General features: G+C 42.2%; 2 protein-coding genes across 9 annotated transcripts in view; one reads left to right on the top strand and one right to left on the bottom strand.

Moving 5' to 3' along the window:
• TMEM68 (transmembrane protein 68) overlaps window positions 1-3,381 on the bottom strand; it is a 38,073-nt gene extending 34,692 nt beyond the window's left edge. The window contains exons 1-2 of one of the 7 annotated variants that reach the window (XM_067712316.1): window positions 3,216-3,381; window positions 2,661-2,733 (exon numbers count right to left, since the gene is read on the bottom strand). The gene's annotated coding sequence lies outside the window, so the exon portion shown is untranslated. Of the gene's footprint in view, window positions 1-2,486; window positions 2,637-2,660; window positions 2,734-3,215 lie in introns of those variants that run through there. The other 6 variants (XM_067712322.1, XM_067712317.1, XM_067712315.1 and 3 more) reach the window with 6 other exon arrangements.
• A 49-nt stretch (window positions 3,382-3,430) lies between these two features.
• Window positions 3,431-18,464, top strand: part of TGS1 (trimethylguanosine synthase 1) — a 36,088-nt gene continuing 21,054 nt past the window's right edge. The window contains exons 1-9 of one of the 2 annotated variants that reach the window (XM_067712314.1): window positions 3,431-3,704; window positions 6,192-6,256; window positions 7,989-8,161; window positions 8,511-9,321; window positions 11,464-11,581; window positions 12,356-12,442; window positions 13,652-13,826; window positions 15,573-15,879; window positions 17,943-18,098. In XM_067712314.1, coding sequence (XP_067568415.1) covers window positions 3,601-3,704; window positions 6,192-6,256; window positions 7,989-8,161; window positions 8,511-9,321; window positions 11,464-11,581; window positions 12,356-12,442; window positions 13,652-13,826; window positions 15,573-15,879; window positions 17,943-18,098 — 1,996 coding nt within the window. In that variant the 5' untranslated portion in view covers window positions 3,431-3,600. The remainder of the gene's footprint in view (window positions 3,705-6,191; window positions 6,257-7,988; window positions 8,162-8,510; window positions 9,322-11,463; window positions 11,582-12,355; window positions 12,443-13,651; window positions 13,827-15,572; window positions 15,880-17,942; window positions 18,099-18,464) is intronic. The other variant, XM_067712313.1, reaches the window with a different exon arrangement.

The raw sequence follows: 18,464 nt of genomic DNA, 5'->3' as shown, positions 1-18,464 counted from the left end.
CATCCACGTGGAGATGGTCAGAAGGCAGCTGGACACAAGCAGAGTTTAGCAGGAAGGTCAGGGCTAAAGAAATACTCCCGCGATTCGGTGACATATAGACCAGTACTGAAAACCGTACAACTAAAGAAGGTCCCTTTAGGGAGTGAATATAAAATAAAAAAGTTTCCAAGACTGAGCCTTGGGGCATTCAACATTTTAGAAGCTGGGAAGCCAATGAGGAACCAGCATTCTCCTTCCAGGCGTGGCATCTTGGATGTCAAGGTAAGAAAGTGTTTCAGGAAAGGAGTCCTCAGCTGTTTCATGTGACACTTGGAGGTCTAGTAAGATAAAGATCATTGATCCTTGGATTTTACAACACAGAGGCACTGACAAGCCCTGATAAGACCGGTTTTGATAGAGTGGGGATAAAAGTCAGGTGGAGAAAGTTCAAGAAAGAATGGGAGGGAATGAATTGGAAATAGCAAATATGGACAACTCTTCAGAGAATTACTGTTGCAAAAAGGAACAGAAAAACAGGTGGGTATCCAGAAAGGAATGTGGATCAAGTTTGTTGTCTTACGATGAACAAAAATACGGCAGCTTTTAACACCAGTGATGATGTATCGATGAGAGAACAAGGAATGGATGACGCAAGGGAGATTACTGTTGAGGCCTAGGCCAGAGGGGATAGAATACAGTGGATAAAAAAGAAGATGCCCCAAAAAGACTTACATCACTCGGTTTTTAATTCATTTACTCAATAAATATTTATCAAACAAGTATGTAGTTTGTGTTCGGCACTATTCTAAACACGGGGGATATGTCACTAAATAGATGGTTATGAGAAAACATATGTAAAAGCAGTTAGAATACTATGCCTAGCAGACACTAGCCACCTAACCAATGCTGGCTAACTAAATACAGATGGATGTAAACTATTTTCATCCAAATTTTGGACAAAAATGTGGACCAAGACAGTGTCCTAAAATCTGTCACTAGAGAACTATCAAAGGAATTTAAATAACAAGCTTTTGAATTGATAAAATACTTACTTATGATAAAATGGGAAAATGGCCTTAGAACTCAATGAATACAACCTCTTAATTTTGTGGAAAAGTTAAAAATAGAAAGCCAAGTTGACTTACCCAGTTACTAAATTAATTCAGTGAAAAACCAAGAGCCAAAATTAAAACCCAGTCCTCCTACTTCCTACTCTGATTTTCATTATACTTCAAGTCTCTCTCTCTCTCTCTAACAGAAAGGCTGAAAATATTAAGATTGCAATTTCTATCTTCCCTCTACTTCTGCCTGGCTCTTCTTCCCCTCCAATTTACCATAGGCTGTATGTGACTCTTTACCACTGTATTTTAATCCAATAAAAACTATAATTCTTAAAAGATGTTTTGGGGGAGATATAATATTTTAGTTACCAAAATTCTAGGTTATTTCCTAACCCCTCCCCCCCCAAAAATCTCCAGTGAAACAGTCCTATGCATCACATATTTTCCCATCTGGAATTCACGTAACTTGTAAGAAAAAGTTGACAAGCTGAAATATCAGCATGTTGATATTGATGGCAAGGAACATTTACAATAACTAACTTTATAGATGTTTAAAATCAGAATATTTCAAAAACTAATAAAACAGGATTTTTTTGTTTTGTTTTCTACAAAAACTTAAGGAAATAAATCTATTCCTTTTTTTTTTTTAACCATTACTGGTACTTTTAGCACCATGTATGGCAGCAGATTCATTTCTTACTTTTAGTATGTGAGCCACATTGAGGATGTGCTGAAAATGCCAATTACAAGAAATACTCACTGAAATCCAAATTAATTTTCCCTTTTCCTTTCTGCAGATTTAATAATGGTTCAACAGGGCTTTTGTACTCAGTTTTAGTGAGTACACTCTACTTCAAACCATCAATAAAAATGAAGTTTAATATTTCAGTTATGATATCTGGCAAACTCAACCATTTTATCTCTAAAGCAATATCTTTTGGATTTCAAGCTTCGAACTCTAGGTTCTGAGATGAATTACCTTTCAAGGTGGTTTTTTATGTTGTTGGTTTTTGTTTTTTTTTTTCAATCCTAGAATGTCCTTCGACTCCTAGCTAGAATCTTCCACTCTGTTTCATAATTATTGTTCCACCCTTATTTTCTTAACTATCCTCATCCCCAAATGTTAACACAACCATACTGGTGTAACTGTGCAGCAGTCTTATCTTTCTGAGTCACTAACATGAGTAAGGCAGCAGCAAGGATGCGGGAATAAACATTTCATTTGAACATGAACCTTCTACTTCCACTCACCAGTAAATGCGGCCAAAATATTAGGGGCCATTCTAAACGTCTGGATTTTATCTTAGCTCTTACATATTCTAAAGGAATGCCAAACCAACTCCAGCATCCATCGCACAAGCAAAGTCCTAAGTGCCCCGACAACCTTCAAGTTTGAACGTGCTTCAAGAGGAAACTGCCTGGGCGATCTCAACCAATGCCACGCACCAAACACTGATTGCTGTTTTCAAATCCAGCAGCGCTGCTCCCGTTTTCGACATCCTGGTTTGTGCACATGTATCCTTCGTATATCATCAGCAGCTGGAGGGCTGAGCCCTGTTTCACAGACTGCAGACTCCGGAGACCGAAACAGTGCCAGGCGCCTCCAGAGTATGGACCTACCCGGACTATGACCAGCACAGGTGAGAGGTTGGATACCCACTTCGGTCCTTCCAGCAGTCCGAGGAAGCAGGTCCTACGAATCATCCCTATTTACAGATGCTCACAGCGAGGCCCAGGAGGGTTCCGTGGCCGCCCGGGTCACACAGGTGGTATAAAGGGGCATCGACCAGGACCCCCGCCGGGACTGAAGGGTGTGGACGCGACCCCCTCCCCACGACCACCTTCGGCTTCACACAGTGGGCTCCATTCGCCTCCCTATCAGAGCGGCCCCGGGAAGCCCAGGGATCTGCAGGGACGGGGGAAGGCACCTGGCCCCGACCCAAGTGGAGGCCGCACCCGCCGAACTGCAGTGTTTGGGGCTCGAGGGGAGATGCGGGCCGAGGTGAATGGGCTCGCTGTGACCCAGGCAGGGCCTTCCCTCCCGGCCACTCTGGGGCCCCAGCCGAAGCCCGAGTCCTGCGGGAGGCCGGGGACTCGGCGCGGCCGCGGCGCCCCGGCCCCCGAGGCTGGCAGGGCGCCGAGGAGCGCGGGGAGGCCCAGGCGGGGACGACGCACCTCGGGCAGCAAGCAGAGGGGGCTCGGCTCGCCCTCACCCTGCAGCAGCGGCGGGAGCTCCTCGGTGGCTCACTCGGGGAAGCAGAGGCACTCGAACAGCCGTTCTCCCCGAGAGACCCGGAAGGAAAAAGCCAAGCGCCGGCTGCAGCCCGAGCAGCGTTGAATGTGACACCGCCCGTCGCCCCGTCCCTTCCTGTGTCCCCACCCCCGGAACCACTTCCGTCTGCGGCTTCTCTCGTGCTCCGGGGTGGAGTGCTCGTGGGTCCGTCCCTCCTCTGCAGCCGGGCGCGCCTCCAGTCCTGCCCTCGGTCCCCAGTAGCCGAACAGCGGCCGGGAGGCCTTCCCGCGCAATCTGCCGCGTGGCCGCCTCCTCTGAGGCGCTACGATGTACTGCGAGAAGTGGAGCTCCGTGGCGGAGATGTGTCTCTTCCTTGAAGACCTGCGGGAGGACTCCTGCATCCTCTGCCTCTGCTCCAGGGCGTTTGTGGAGTAAGTCGCACGCGGGCCTCTCGGTTTCCTGACCTGTAGGGGTTGGGGTGGCGATTGATCCCCGGGATCGGGGCCAGAGTGTCCGACCGTCGGGTACAGTGGTGCCTGAGAGAAAGGAAGAACCGTCCTCGGGCTTTACGGCGTGCTCGCCCACGGCCCTGAAGTGATGGAGTAAGTCTGCTCTGCGGGCTGTTAGGAGAGAATGTGGTGGCCCGTGTTTGTCATTTTACACTCGTCAACTGAGGGGACGGTCACAAGCTGCGGGGAAGTGAAATGAAAGCGATCTGGGATGTGATAGCACAGGGCGGAGGTTTGAAGATGAGTAACGTTTCTAGTTAACATCTTTTTTTAAACCTTAAGGTTTATTAAAGCACAAATGCACATAAATAGAACTTCTCATTACCCGGGAGAAAAGATTTAACTATAATCACATCAGTTTTTGAGCCGTGCTTATTTTTGGAAAATACTTGTTTCGGCCACAAATTGCGCTGCGTGGCAGACAGTTAGTGGGTAGGAAAGCACTGACTCAAGAATTGGATTTTAGGGATTTCTTAAAAAATATATATACATATATTAGGTGTGTGAGTTCCGCCACTTAATCCTTTTTTTTTTTTTAATCTCTGAAACGGGTATATCTACCCTAATCCTCTCACTGGCTTATTGTTAGATCCAACTTGTGGAACTGAATTTTATGTGGTACTTTTAACATAGTTTATTTAGAATTATAGAATTAAGACAGAATTTAAGTTGGAAGGAATTCTTACTATTCGCCATGTGTTTTTGTGGAGTAATCGGCAAATTAATCCGGAAAAAAAATTAAGCGCTGTATTAAATTTAATGAAAAAATATTGTCGTCTGGGGACTTCCCTGGCCGTCCAGGAGTTAGGACTCTGCGCTTCCACTGCAGGGGGTTCGATCCCCGGTCAGGGAACTAAGATCTCGCAAGACACGGGGCTCAGCCAAAAAACAAAGCAACATACTGTCGTCTCTGTATTCATGCAGGCGTGTGTTCATTCAGCGAATTTTCTTTGTGCTCCGTCATGGTAGGTACTGGTTAGCACTGGGGTATCTGGCACAGCCCATCCCTACATCCTTAGTTTACTTTCTAGCAAAGGTGATCAATATTAAGACAGCCAGGTACGTAATTATTTGGTTAATTATAGTTGTAAGTACAAGATGGGAGAGAAGTGCCAGGTGCTCTTATAGCAAAAACCCAACCTTTTGCCATGGATCACAGAGATTTCTTAGAGAAAGTAGCATTTGAAAAGTGGCCCAAAAGGTGAGTAGAAATAAACCGGGATATGTTTGAGTGGGCATTTCACGTACATACACAAAGGTGTGTGTCGGAGAATCTTGGCTGTCGTTATCCTCAGTGCATTTACTTATTTGCTCGGTGTAACCAATCTTGCAACCATATTGACCCTCTTCTCCATCTGACACCTTCATGCCCATACCCTTGGGCACTAGCGGGCACACCGTCGATGCCCTTCTGTGGCTGCCCCCGCGCCCCAGGCTTCAAGTTGCTGGGGGTCCGTGGGCATGCTGCCAGAGCACATCTGCACTTCATCCCCTCCCCCGTTCATGTCCTGCTAAGTCACCACCTATGTTACGTTTTATAAAGTGTCAAAAGATAAATAGATGGGGGATATGAGATATATCAAGTACACAAGAATTTTGTTTTGTTGAATTTGTTGTTGCTCCCATTAGAAGAGTGGTAGTAGCTATTACTTGCAGATGGCCTTGTTATGGCAGTTATGGTGGAGTTTATTACAGCTTAATTTACCGGTAGGAAGATAATAGCAAAATTCCCCCCCTTCCCTTTATTTTAAGTGTTCTGTTAGGTTTATTTTGCTTATGAAATTCTTATCTTAGTAAAGAAAAAATTTAGAAGTAGATACGTAAAGAAAAGTTCAGCTATTCACTTTTTAAAACTCTGAGACTGAATTGTTTTATTTCGATTTATGTTTCGGTTTAATAAAATAAGAACTTAATTTTATGTTAGTCCCCAAAACAACCTTAGCTCAGACCATGAATATCTTATCTACTAGGCAGTGGATAACTTGGCCTATTTGCAAATGGACTAGGGTCTGCGTGTGGGTTTATAGAGGTGTAAGATAAATCTTTTCACGTTTATGCTCACTTTCTACAGCAAATTGAGAGAATATTTCACTGTTTGTATATCCCAAGGAGGATCAGATTCTTTCCCCAGTATCCAGAGCTGCCACTTAATTTTAATAAATTAGTAGTTATCATTATTGCGTGCTTTGCATGTGATATGTACCCAATGCTTTATGTGTGCAGTCAGTCCTTATTAGAACCCTGTGAGGTATGTATCATTACCTCTATATTACAGATAAGAAGAATGTATTAGCAGATAGCTTTTCTGTTTTTTAACCTTTTTATTAATCTATGCTGCCTTAAGCTTGTTTTTTCACTAAGTTTATAGTTTAATTTTTTTCAATATTGACTGTTTAATTTGCTTCACAGAGATCGGAAATTGTGCAATTTGGGATTAAAAGGCTACTACGTTAAAGACGATGGCAACAGTTCAGGTAATACAGTATGAAGCTACATAGCCCTTTTTTTGCTAAAACTAACCATGGTACTGTACAGAGGAGAGGCGGGAGCAAAGCAAGGAAATCACTTGCCTGGCCGTAGTTTGTGCAGCTGCCTTACTTGGGAGAGCTTTCTGGGCTGCTCGTGTGTGGCGGTTAAGCCCCGTCTCCTCAGGTCGGAGTTCCCTGGCCCTGGCTTAGGTTTTGGCTTGTTCGGGGAGGCCACCAAGGTATCAGAGCCACCCCGCGCTAACGGCCTCCTCGCTTAAATACTTCAACAGTTTTATATGTAAACCATTCAGGATAAACTCCAAGTGAACAGCCACAGCCTTTTGGCTGAAGTAAAGAGGCCACAATCTGGATTAACTTTCCCAAATAACCTACGCTTTGAGCCTCACCTAGTTACCTGGAAACCATCTTGGTCTCTGTCAGACTTCCCTCTCTGGGCCCCATTTGTCCTTTCATGTCCTTTCAGATCTTTCATGTTTCTCTGGACACGGGGAAAACTGTGGCCCGAGGTGTAGGCTAAAATCAGCACAAGTACCGTGTCACGTTACCCTCGAAGACCCCCGCCTCTCACAATGGTGGAGCAAATCTCTACGTCTTCACTTACACACTGGATGAAACGTTTGGTTGCATTTCAGTGTTACATTGTACAAATAAGATTTCTCTAGACCCTGGGGCCCCACCTAACATAGGAACACATGCACACCACGAGAGGGGCACCAAGGTGAGCCGATTCATATTCCCTGCTCTGCTCTCTGCTGAGCTTTCCCAAGTTCATTCAGTGGAATCGCCTTCATTATTTAGATAGGTGTCTTTTTCCCCTCTTTCTTTTAATAGAATTTGTGCACTTAAGATCTCTTTTTCTCAGTCTCCATCTTTGCAGTGGGAAGATTCCCTGTTCTGTTGCCTAAGATCATGTAGCTGGAGTGCAGCTCAGCCCTAGTTGAGTATGCTAATATATAAAGTGTTCGTCTCCCATTTTAAAATAGAGCATTTGGATGGCATTTGGCCAATTAGTGGTATGATCTACTTTTAGATACCACATTAGGATAAAGTAAAACTTGTTTTGTTATGATAAAGCAGGTTTTCTCTAAGACCTACAATCAGAGAGCTTGAAAGGATCTTCCAGTTCAGTGGATTTCAGACTTTTAACAGCAGAACGTTTTCATTAAATGAACTTCCCCACAGAGTCCCAGGGTGTAAATCCAGTCATGACTGAAGTACCTGTGGAGGGCCTGAAGACCTACCTCTCATCTCCCGTGTTAATAGCTCCTAAAATAACTCCACGGGTCATCATTTTAAATCCACTGATCGAGTGCAGCAGTGCTGCAGATGGGGAATGCGGAAATGTAGACATTTTCCCCGGGGCTGCCCTGCTGTGTTCCCTCGTGCGTCCTCAGTACTGTGCCCAGTACCCAGCGAGAGGAGGTGCTCCGCGGAGGGAGCTGAGGGAGCAGTTGGGTGGACAGCGGCCAGCAGAGCCAGACTAGGGCTTGTTCTTGGTTCTTAGTTGGCTGTTTTCTCACAAGTCCATATTCCCATCAGTTCCTTTGTTTTTCCTTTTATTTTTCTTCCCCTTAAAAACTCACATTGACACACCTTTACTTCGTGCAAGTCATGTAATAACTTTGGGTCTCAGGTTCCTTTTCATTAAGATGAGGGTGATGAAAGCTGCATCTAAATTTTCTCTGAAACTAAGCTAAAGTAACAGTGCTGTGTGTAGGAGAGCAAGCTGCAGAAGAGGAAGAGGGCGGTCGTTCCCAGGGCGCTGCAGAGTCCTGTGACAGCAAAGACGTAGGCCCAGATGAAAGTGAACTTGATTCTGAGGCTGAACTCATGAGAAGCATGGGACTGCCACTTCAGTTTGGTAGTGTGTCTGCACATAAGAATTTTGAGGTAAGTATTAGTTTACTTAGCTTGTTTCTGTTTCTTAGTTTTCTTCGTAAAATATCACGTGGAATCTTTTTATCCCAAATCTAATGCATTCATGAATCAGGGCACTTCACCTCTTCTTAAATGTACGTACATATTTATAAGTTAACGAAAACTGCAAGTTGTGATATGTCCCATGTGTGGTTGTTCCTCCTCTTGGAAACGTAGATAGTAAGGTTCACTTGTTGGTGTAACTGAAACCCAGGTTGGGGGGTTGAGGGTATTCTGTTTAATTTAATGTCAAAATAGATTTAGATTCTACCTCTTACAGTTTCTGAAGTGTAATTTATATTCAAGTTATTGACCTTTGTAGGCCTCTATGAATACTAGAAACAAAGTTAAAAGAAAAAAGAAAAAGAAAAAGCGTCAGAAGAAGTACTTGGATGAAATTAAGAGAGAATCTTGGAGACGAGAATGTGAGGAAGGTGACATTTTGGCCTCAGATGATCCATCTTCATCTGAGAATGAGAACACCAGAAGGTATGAACTTCAAACCAAAAAAGACATTGACGGTGAGAATCTTCCTGCTGAAAATACATTACCTCCAAAGCTGGAAATTACAGAGCTCTGGGAGAAGTACTGGAAGGAATACGGGGGGGAACTGCTGTGGCAAAGCTGGCAAGAAAAGCATGCAGGTCAGACGCCGTGCTCAGAGCCCTGGAACGTCCCTAATACAAAGGCAGAATGGGAGCAGCATTATAGCCAGCTGTACTGGTATTATTTGGAACAGTTTCAGTATTGGGAAGCTCAGGGTTGGACTTTTGAAGCTTCACAAAGCTGTGATACAGATACTTGTGGGTCTAAAACAGAAGTTGACAACAAGAAAGACGAAAATCGCACGAAAGCAGATGAACTTTCTTCTGCATCTTCATCAGTGGGTAGCGAAAGCTCTAGTTCAGGTGATAAAGATCATAATGAAATTCTTGATGGACTTAGTAATATAAGCCTGAATTCAGAGGAAGTAGAACAGAGCCGATCAGATCCCTCTGTGAGTTGTGACGGACGTCAGCGTGAAGTGAACAGCAGAAGAGAATGCCCTGCTTCGGGCCAAAGTGAACCATGTAATGGAGGAACCAAGGAAAGCAGCTTGTCTGGGAACAGAAGCACAAGCCAACCAGCTCAGGGTAAGATTGGCCAAGATTTATCCTGCTGAGTAATGGTTACCAAAATTAGTCTATTTAGCAAAATAGCTAACACTAATCCTTTATGGTAGAGTTAAATAATGCCAGCTACATTTTATGGTGTAATAGTGAAATGATCTAATCCATCTTACTTTTATGTTACAAGTTATTATCCTTTTATGTAAATAAAAAGAATATTTGCATAGGGTTCTCAAAAGTATCACTCGTTCCTCTTGCACCTTGGTGGCCAGTGAATTACAACTTGGAAATCCATTAAGAAATCTAGTTTTAGAGTGAGCTTGGAATGTCCAAGTTTCTCTGGAGCAACTAAGTTTATAGGAGACGTGCTAAAGAGTAGCTGTGAGCGTACATTTGCTGTTAGGCAAATCTGAATGGGGGTTGTGTCTGGAATTCGTTCAGGACAAGTGAAGTCTTGCTCTATAGAGAGTCTCAACAGGGCATAAGATTATTTTGTAACTGAACGGATTGATTTCAGGATTCTCATCAAATATCCAGGATAAGGAACTTGGTTGACTCCTGCCTGAGTGATTAAGAAATAATTGTTGAGCAGACTGGTGCCACTGTCGGGACTAAAGAAAGCCAGTGAGAGGTGTGCTAGGAGAAGCTAGAGTAGGCAGATAAGAAGGCTTTTGTGAGGAGAAGGGGACCATCAACTGGTGCAGCAGAAAAGTGGGAGAGGAGGACGTTTTTATAACCTGAACTCCTGAAACCCACTGACTTGTTGTCTTGGCATCCTTGATGTTTGGTGCTGGAAAAGTCTGGTTCATAGCAACTTTCTTCTCAGCCTCATTCATATATGTAAAGCAAAAGGTTTCGGCTTTTTACTTAACAAGTGGGTTTGCTTTGCTCCTCTCAGGTCACTGACCTTACTTCATCCTACAGTGTCCTTTAGAGAGTTACTAATGAGCTTCTCTGTCCTCTTACAATGGAACTTACTTCAGTATGGTATTCTCATTCCTTTCTATTTTGCTGTTATTTTCATCCTTTTTTAATGTGGGTATTTTATGTTAGTCTTTTGATAAGTCCTGTTCTTATTTTGACCAGAAACCTTGGAGTGTGTATGTTGGTCAGTAAGTGCTTCCTGTCCCTCCTGTTGATCACGTCCCTTAGCTTCCTTTGTTAGACACAGTAAACCTCACAGTCTCTGCCTTCGTGTTGCCTGTTTTCTCAGGCGTGTGTGTAGACTGCTCCCGTTGCGTGTTCCCGTAGTGAGGTGTGTAATTAGACGTTTCTGCAGTTGGCTCCAGTGTGACCGCCCTCGGGATCAATTTGAGAATTCCAGGCTTTCATTTGTTTTGGATCCTCCTTGAGACCAAAACGTAAGGCATACACTGCATCTCCCCATATGTACGTGTTCCACTGTTTGTGGCTGGGGTCTCCTGAAATAGCCTGTCCTCGCAACACTAGAGCTCCCGCTGTCTCCAGGGTAGACCCCTCTCCACTTCTGGTCCCACCCAGCCACCTGGCTCCAGTCCGAAGGAATACAGAACACAGACACGTGCCTCAGCGGAGCCACCGCAGGTTATAATCACTCTTTGTAAATGGTGGTGTTTGTCTTTCTGTTACTTCCATTATTACTTTAAGAGCTATATTAGAGGCAGTTAGATGTATTTGCTTCTTAATAAAGAGAAGTTATTTTTAATCAAATGTGATCATGCCATTTTTAGAGTCATTTAGATTAGAATCCCATCAAAATGTGGTAGCTAACAGCTATCACAGAGGTAACTTTGTGGATTAATTTGTACAGATTTAGACAGCTGTGAGGAAAAAGTAGTTTTATCGTTCACTTTTTTTTGGCCGCACCTCAATGCTTGAGGGATCTTAATTCCCCAACCAGGGATCGAACCTGGACCACAGCAGTGAAGGCATGAAAGCTCCGAGTCTTAACCACTAGACCGCCAGGGAATTCCCTGTAGTCCACTTTCTAAGTAGTTAGGTCATGGAAACTTTTAGACCTGAATAGACCGAGCTGCACACTCTGCACGTGGATGCGTGGAATAGATAGATGTGGTCTAGCATCAGTTCATTGCAGGAGAGGCCCCGGCGTACTTTGATTGCCTTTGCAAATGACAAGAGTTGTCAAACCAAGGGCGGAAATCAACTGCAGTACCTCTACCTCTTTAGATTCACAAGAGTCATCAGAAGCAAACACAGTCAAAGACAGCCCACGCCTCATCGGCACTGATGGAGATGAGAGTGGCGAAGATCCGCCTGAGCAGAAGCCAAGCAAACTCAAGCGGAGGCAAGTCTCACACTGCGTCTCTGTGCAGAACGTGTCAGCAAGCGTTAGAGGCTCAGTAGCTTAGTACATAAAAGCGGGCCTCTGCCGTGTGCCTTCCAAACGGTATATGTTGCTTGTTAACGCCTCTGGTTCCTACTAGTCCCTAGAGGCAGAGGCTCTGTGTGCACTGATATTCTTGGGCCCTTGTACGTTCTTGTGGGTCCTCCATAAACGTTCAGTGAGCTTAACGTAATTTGCAAGAGTTATTTCTCATCGTTTGCATTTGTTGCTGTTGCCCAGGTAGTAGGGATCACTAGAAGGTATCCCCCAAAGGTGGGGATTACTGAGTTACTTATATCACAACCTTCTTAACAATATTTTCTCTTTTGTAATTTTCTTGGTTGGGTTGATACTTCTCAAATGTTTCCTTGTTTGTTTTTAAGGAAAACCTCTAGAGGTATCACCTAGGAGATTAGTTAAGGCTGCAGGTTAACTGGTGTTTTCCCGAAAGAAAAGGGGGAAATTTATATTTGTTCAGGAATAGAGATACTACTTGACGTGGTTTAAGATTTGAGCGCTTATTACTGTGTCCCGGACACTGCTAGGGAATTTATCTCATTTGCAAAATCCTGATTCAAGTACTCTTCTTCCTGTCTTCCTGGGTTGTGACCTGTGGTTGATTGTTGTGGTGGGAAAGTCTGCATGGGTTGACTGTATGTACCTTTTAATACTTGCCTGAACTGGTGGGCTCTGGAGATAATGACTTACCACTGTTGGCTTTGTTTATCTGTTTAGCCATGAACTGGACATCGATGAAAACCCAGATTCAGACTTTGATGTCGACGGTTCCCTTCTAGGATTCAAGCACGGCTCAGGACAAAAGTAATTTTCCATAAATGCCGTTGTCGTCCAGAAATCTTAACCACTTCAGCTATCCTAAAGCTCTCTGATATTCAGATAGCGAATAATGGTGATGTATTTCATAACATTTGAGGTGTTACAATTAAAACACTAACCCCTCTTGCTAGTAAGAATTGTAGAGCTATCACTGTACATTTGATATATTCACATGTATTAGCTCAGTTGCACTTCATAGCAATCTGATGTTTTTATTCTACAAAATTGTAATCATTTCTGTGTACTTCAGCCATATAGTCATTTAAGGCTAGAGTTCATAAAAGTTAATAATATAAAGGGTTTTCCTGATAACTGCCACATTTAAATCCCTGGCAGAATTTATTTCTACCCACACATAATTTTATTGAGAAATTACTTAGGTAGCTCTTGCTGGTATATACTCATAGAGATTTATTCTGTTACCTGGAATTTAACTATTCTTCTATTTTAGAGCACCCAATTTCACTTAAAAGAGAAGGATAAGATACACTTTTTATAAAGAAGTTTATAATATAGGTAGAAGATAACAACTGACATTTAAAACCAAACTGTTCAGAGTTTGTTTATAAGTGCTAAATTATATATTACACTGTTGGTCCCTAATAGTCCATAAGAGAGGCAATTAGTGAGGCTTAATAGAGTCAGCGAAGGCTTCATAGCAGACATATATCTTTTAGGACTGGAAAAATTCAGATGGTTAGATCAGCAGGTTCTCTAATTATTTTAGTAATGGGGGGTTTGCTTCTTAGGTTAGTTCATATTGATTTAAGAATCTAGTGGCCACTTTTAAGACAATTTGAACATATCCAGATACGTGTTAAAAGAGCTTTGGCATCACCTCACTGTGAGAAAAAATTATATTTCCCCAACATGCATTGGGGTTATAGTTTCCTGCTGTTTTTTTTAATTACATTTTACAATGTAATTTCTCCTTTCTGTTATCTGTAAGATATGTTGATATTCCCACCTTTGGTGTTTCACATTTACTTGGGAATTAACATACAAGCTAGACCTTAAAAAGTCCTCTGCATTTTTCACTTTATTTCATAATTTCCATAATTTAAAAAAATGAAATTAAAATAGTGGCTGCTAATAGGAAAATAGTGAAAACTGTTAGTTTTCTTGTCTTTTCATATAAGGAAGCAGATTCTTAGACCCTGAGGTTTGAGTCCACTTCTTTTTCTTTGGTCACAGATATGGTGGAATTTCAAATGTCAGTCACCGGAGGGTCAGGTATCTGCACAAGAATGTGAAGTACAAGGCAAAGTACTTGGACATGAGAAGACAGATCGATATGAAACACAAACACATCTTCTTCACTGAGGAGCCAGGAAAAACTCTTCTCAAGAAAAGCAAAACTCTGAGTAAGGTATGTATAAGCTTTGCTTTGTATTTACAAATAGAGTCTCATTTTTGTGACCTTTGACTCCTTAAAGTTTCTGTTTGCAAACAGGAACCCTGTTTCTACCCAGATATAAAGGTACCTAAAATTCTTTTCCATTTGCTTCCTAAAGGCTTATCCTGTGTGAACTAAATTTGAAAAAAGGGTAATTGGGGCTGATATGAGAGGGGGATGTTTTGAAAGCTACACAGGAGTAGTGTATGGAACAATGAATAGGTGGAATCGCCCTGTGTGTAGTAACAGCTCGTCTGTTTCAGGCTAAGGGGGATCCCGGAAGTCCAATTTCTGATGCAGCGTTTATTGAAAGGCTTAATCTTGAGGTCTTCTAGAGTTGATCGATCAGACTTTGCACTATCGAGTTCATCCAAATGGCACGAGCCTCAAGGCTAGTTTAGTGATTCACATTGTTAACTGGGGTATTTATATCCCCTCTCTTAGACTTCGTTGTACCTGCCTTCTGTGTACCTGGAAAACAAAAGTAATTTGAATTACTTTTGTTCGGTTTGATGAGTGATCCTTCTTCATTATAGGAAAACAGCCCCATCCAGTGAGCAGAATTTTCTATCTGTCACCTGTCCAGCAGCTCTATAGAGCAATGGAACAAAGTCTCAGGTCCCGTGATGACTTTGTTTTACCCTTAGCGTACGTTATCCTTCCTTAACGTCACCGTTTTTCCAAAACATGCTACAAATTTATAGCTGGTCTTATTTTTATTATATTTCAGATTGGTTGGTTACTGGTCATATTTTAATATTTTAGTGGCCCTGGTTATATCTGGAACAAATTTCCCAGTATCAGTTCAGTCAGTCCGACGGGCCTTTTTATAATGTGTTGGATGTGATAATTCCCATACATTCATCTGTAGCTGAAGAGCAGAAACATAACTGCCGCGTAATTGCCGAGGAAGAAAGTTAAAGTGACTGTTGTGTTCTTAGGCGTCCCATTGATACACAGGCACAGTCCCCTCAAAGGAAGATTCTGAGCCGTGGTCCATGTCCATCTTCTGTTACTCTTGTTCTCACTTCCTGACTCTTAGGAAGGTCATGAAGATCTATTATGAAGCATATTCTTGTCACAGAAGGTTGCAAGGAAGTATGTATCATCTGATCTTGAGCCTTGTTAACATTTCAGAGAAGAAACTTAGTTCTTGGAATCATTTTACTGGCTCTACTGCTTCACTAGAAGGCAGCTCGCATTCTTTTCAAGATAGCACTGCTTTTACAGATTGGCACTAAATCTTTGTAGAGTTCATCTTCGATGCTGAGTACCATGCAACATAGATTGTATAGCTGGGGCCATTACAGAAAATTCTGTATAATTTGAAAAGCTAAAAGCAATGGCTCAACAACAGGTAAGTACATTTGTAATGGTAATATATATTACGGTTATATCGTTAGAAGACTTAATGGAAAGTTACTGGCACAGTAGAGCTTTATCCTCTTAGTGTTAATTGCTAACAGGAAGGTCATAGTCTTGTGTTTAAGCTGATGTGTTTTTTTTCCTTTTAAAGAGCTCTTTAATAAGGTCATGGTACATCCAGACAACAAAGTGTAATTAGGTTGGAATTACTTATTCACATTAGCTTGTGTGATACAGTGTACTTATCAGAGCTAATACTGTGACACAGCTTGTCAAGTCACAAATGGTAAAGCAGGTGGAAATATTCTGTGTAATTGCCAATTAATTCATGCTTGTAACATCTTAAAATTTCAGGTAGAAAAATTCCTAAAATGGGTTAATGAACCAATGGACGAGGAAGCATCGCAGGAGGCAGTTTCTCATAACAATGTGCAAGATACGTGCACAAGCAGTGGTTCAGAGGAACAAGAAGTGTCTGTTGAAAAAGGGAATGGCCCACCAGAGACGAGTGAGCCGGAGCCTGGAAAGCGTCGTGCCGTGTCCCCAGCTGGGGAAGTGGGAACAGAGAAAACTGACAGGGACAGCACAGCAGCAGCAGTGCCAGATGAGGGGGACTGCCCCGCCCAGGCTGCACCAGACCGTCTTCAGGAAGAAGCCGAAGGTGAGGCTAGATGTGCTCCCGCTCGCTAACGGACTTCAATTCCTTGTTTTAAGTATGTTTTTCCCTCGTTATCACTTACGAATCATCTATACCTAAGGATTCACTGCTGTTTATTCGTAAGTTGAAGGAAGGCGTATTTAGTGTAAATGTGCTGATGGCCGTGGTTTCGCACCCAGAGCATCCTTGGCTGAGCAAGCATGATAAAAGAAAAGACCAAAGAGTAGGGGGAGCTGTTTGAGCACCTCCGTCTGTGCCATTAAGACTGGTCTCTGCCGCCACCACTCTGTTCCCTGGGCTAAAGGTGCCAGTCCCTTTGATTCCTGTTGAAATCTAGTATTGCCCTGATTTTCTTTTGGATAATTGTTTTGTTCTTGTTGTTTTTTTGTGGTGATGGTGGTTGGTAGTGATGTTTGTTTTTTAGATGGTACATTGACATAAAAAAGTATTTACAGTAGTTGGCTATGATGAATGAAGAACAGTGTAGCATTTTCACTTTATGCCCTTTTGTAGTATTTGAATTTATTTTATAATAGTTATACTCAGTGGAACATTATGGCTTTTATAAGGCAGAAATTTTCATTTGACATAGTATTCATTTTTACTGATGAATTATTTCAGACTGGCCCTAATGAAACAATTATACTTGTGATGCTTTCTTATTTAGTATTGAGCAAAATACCTTATTTGAGTCTTGATTTTTTTTTTTCCGTGTGTGTGTGTAAACCTGTGATCTTTGTATTATATATTTCTTTGCCTTTCTAAACAGCATACTTAAGGTAGTTTAATATTTTTATTGCCATTGTACAACTGATGTTCACGTGGCACTTGGAGAGTTCTGAAATGAGAATCCTTATTCTCCTTTAATTTGTAAAGTAGCCCATTGAGATAGGTGAAATCATCCCTGTTCTATAAATAAGTAAAGCTTAGAGAAAATAAGAAATTCGCCCGACATCACCCAGCCAGTAAGTGGCAAAGCTAGAACTTGGTACCAAGTTGTGTGATTTCTAAATCCCATTTTTCCACTCTACCCTAGCTCCCTAAGCACCACTTGTCACGAGGCTGGTGTTCTCACCTGGGGTGATACCACCATCTCGGGTATTTGGAAGATGGGTTAGGTCGATCTGGGGGATTCTGGCATTTCGTACTTTAGATTACTTAATGTTAAGTCCTGTACAGGATGGTCTTGCACAATAAGGAGTTTTTGACTCAAAATCTTAGTGTCTCCTCTCTTGAGGAGCTCACTGCACTTGGCTATTGACGGCACCTTTTGCTGTTTGCACTGATCAGATGACCGTATTAGGACACAGTCCTTTGTTTGAGGACCGTTTCAATGTTTACTTTAATGTTTATTATTTGTCAGCATCAATTCTTGTCATCATACTTGGGTATGACAGCATTCCTGTCTTTCTAAGTTGCTGCATCTAATCTGCTCAGAACTGAAACCAAATAACCAAACAAATAGAAATCATTTATCTAAGAAAAAGTCAATGTGAATGAATGAGATCCTTTTCCATTGAATGGAGCTAGTGACCCCGGTTTCAATTTCTCAGAGCCTGTAGGACTCGTAGGTCATGGCTAGGTTCAGAGGATTGATGTGTCTGAGAGTTAGAGCTTAATCAGTCCTTGGGAGCTTTTGTGTTAAAGAAGGGAAATGCTTGAATTTCCATAATTCACCCACTAAAGCAACTTTATCTAAGAAACACTTATGTAATAACTTTTATACCTATAATAGTACCTCTCCACATCTCCTAACAATCCTGTGAAGTAAGTAGCTAAAATGCTACCCATTCATTCATTCTTTTTGAGGAATTAAAAATTGGAACTTAGAGAGCCTGGGTTACTTTTCCAAGCTCAAGGAGCCAAGAAGTGGCAAAGTGGAGGCTATAACCTGAAGCCAGTGCTGTTTCCAGGTGCCCTCCACCCTCCGGCGTGTGGCTGCATACGTGTGCTGGAGTGCAGTCCCAAACTGTAGCTATTTGCCGTGGCCACACTTTAGATAAATTCACCTGTGACTTCCTCTTTCTATAGTGAGCATCTGTATTATTTCTATTTTTTTATTGTAGCTGAAAATAAAAAGAAGAAGAAGAAGAAGAAAAGGAAGAACAGAAAGGGGATTGGTCTGCCTCCTGAGATCACTGCTGTGCCCGAGCTGGCCAAGTACTGGGCCCAGAGATACAGGCTCTTCTCTCGCTTCGACGACGGGATTAAATTAGACAGAGGTAAGGTGTATATGTAATTTTTAACTTCATTTTGAAATAATTTCAAACTTATAGAAAAGTTGCAAGAATAGGAAGAAATTTTCATATCCCCTTTATTCAGATTGAGCTGTTTTTAACATTTTGCCACATTTGCTTTGTCATCCTCTGTATGCATGTATGTAGGTATGTTTTCTGATCCAGTGGCCCCTGCCCCTTAGTGCTTTGGTGTGCATTTTCTAAGAACAGTGATATTTTTATGTCACAGTGATAAAGTTACAAATTTCACATTGTTACAATATCATAATCAACAAGTCAGTACTCTAGTTTCATCAATTATACGAATCATGTCCTTTATAGCATTCTTCTTCTTCCAGTATAGGGTCAGGT

The sequence above is a fragment of the Pseudorca crassidens genome, chromosome 17 (genome assembly GCF_039906515.1).
Source record: "Pseudorca crassidens isolate mPseCra1 chromosome 17, mPseCra1.hap1, whole genome shotgun sequence".
In the NCBI taxonomy this organism is placed as follows: Eukaryota; Metazoa; Chordata; class Mammalia; order Artiodactyla; family Delphinidae; genus Pseudorca; species Pseudorca crassidens.
This window is presented reverse-complemented; position numbering and strand designations above follow the sequence as displayed.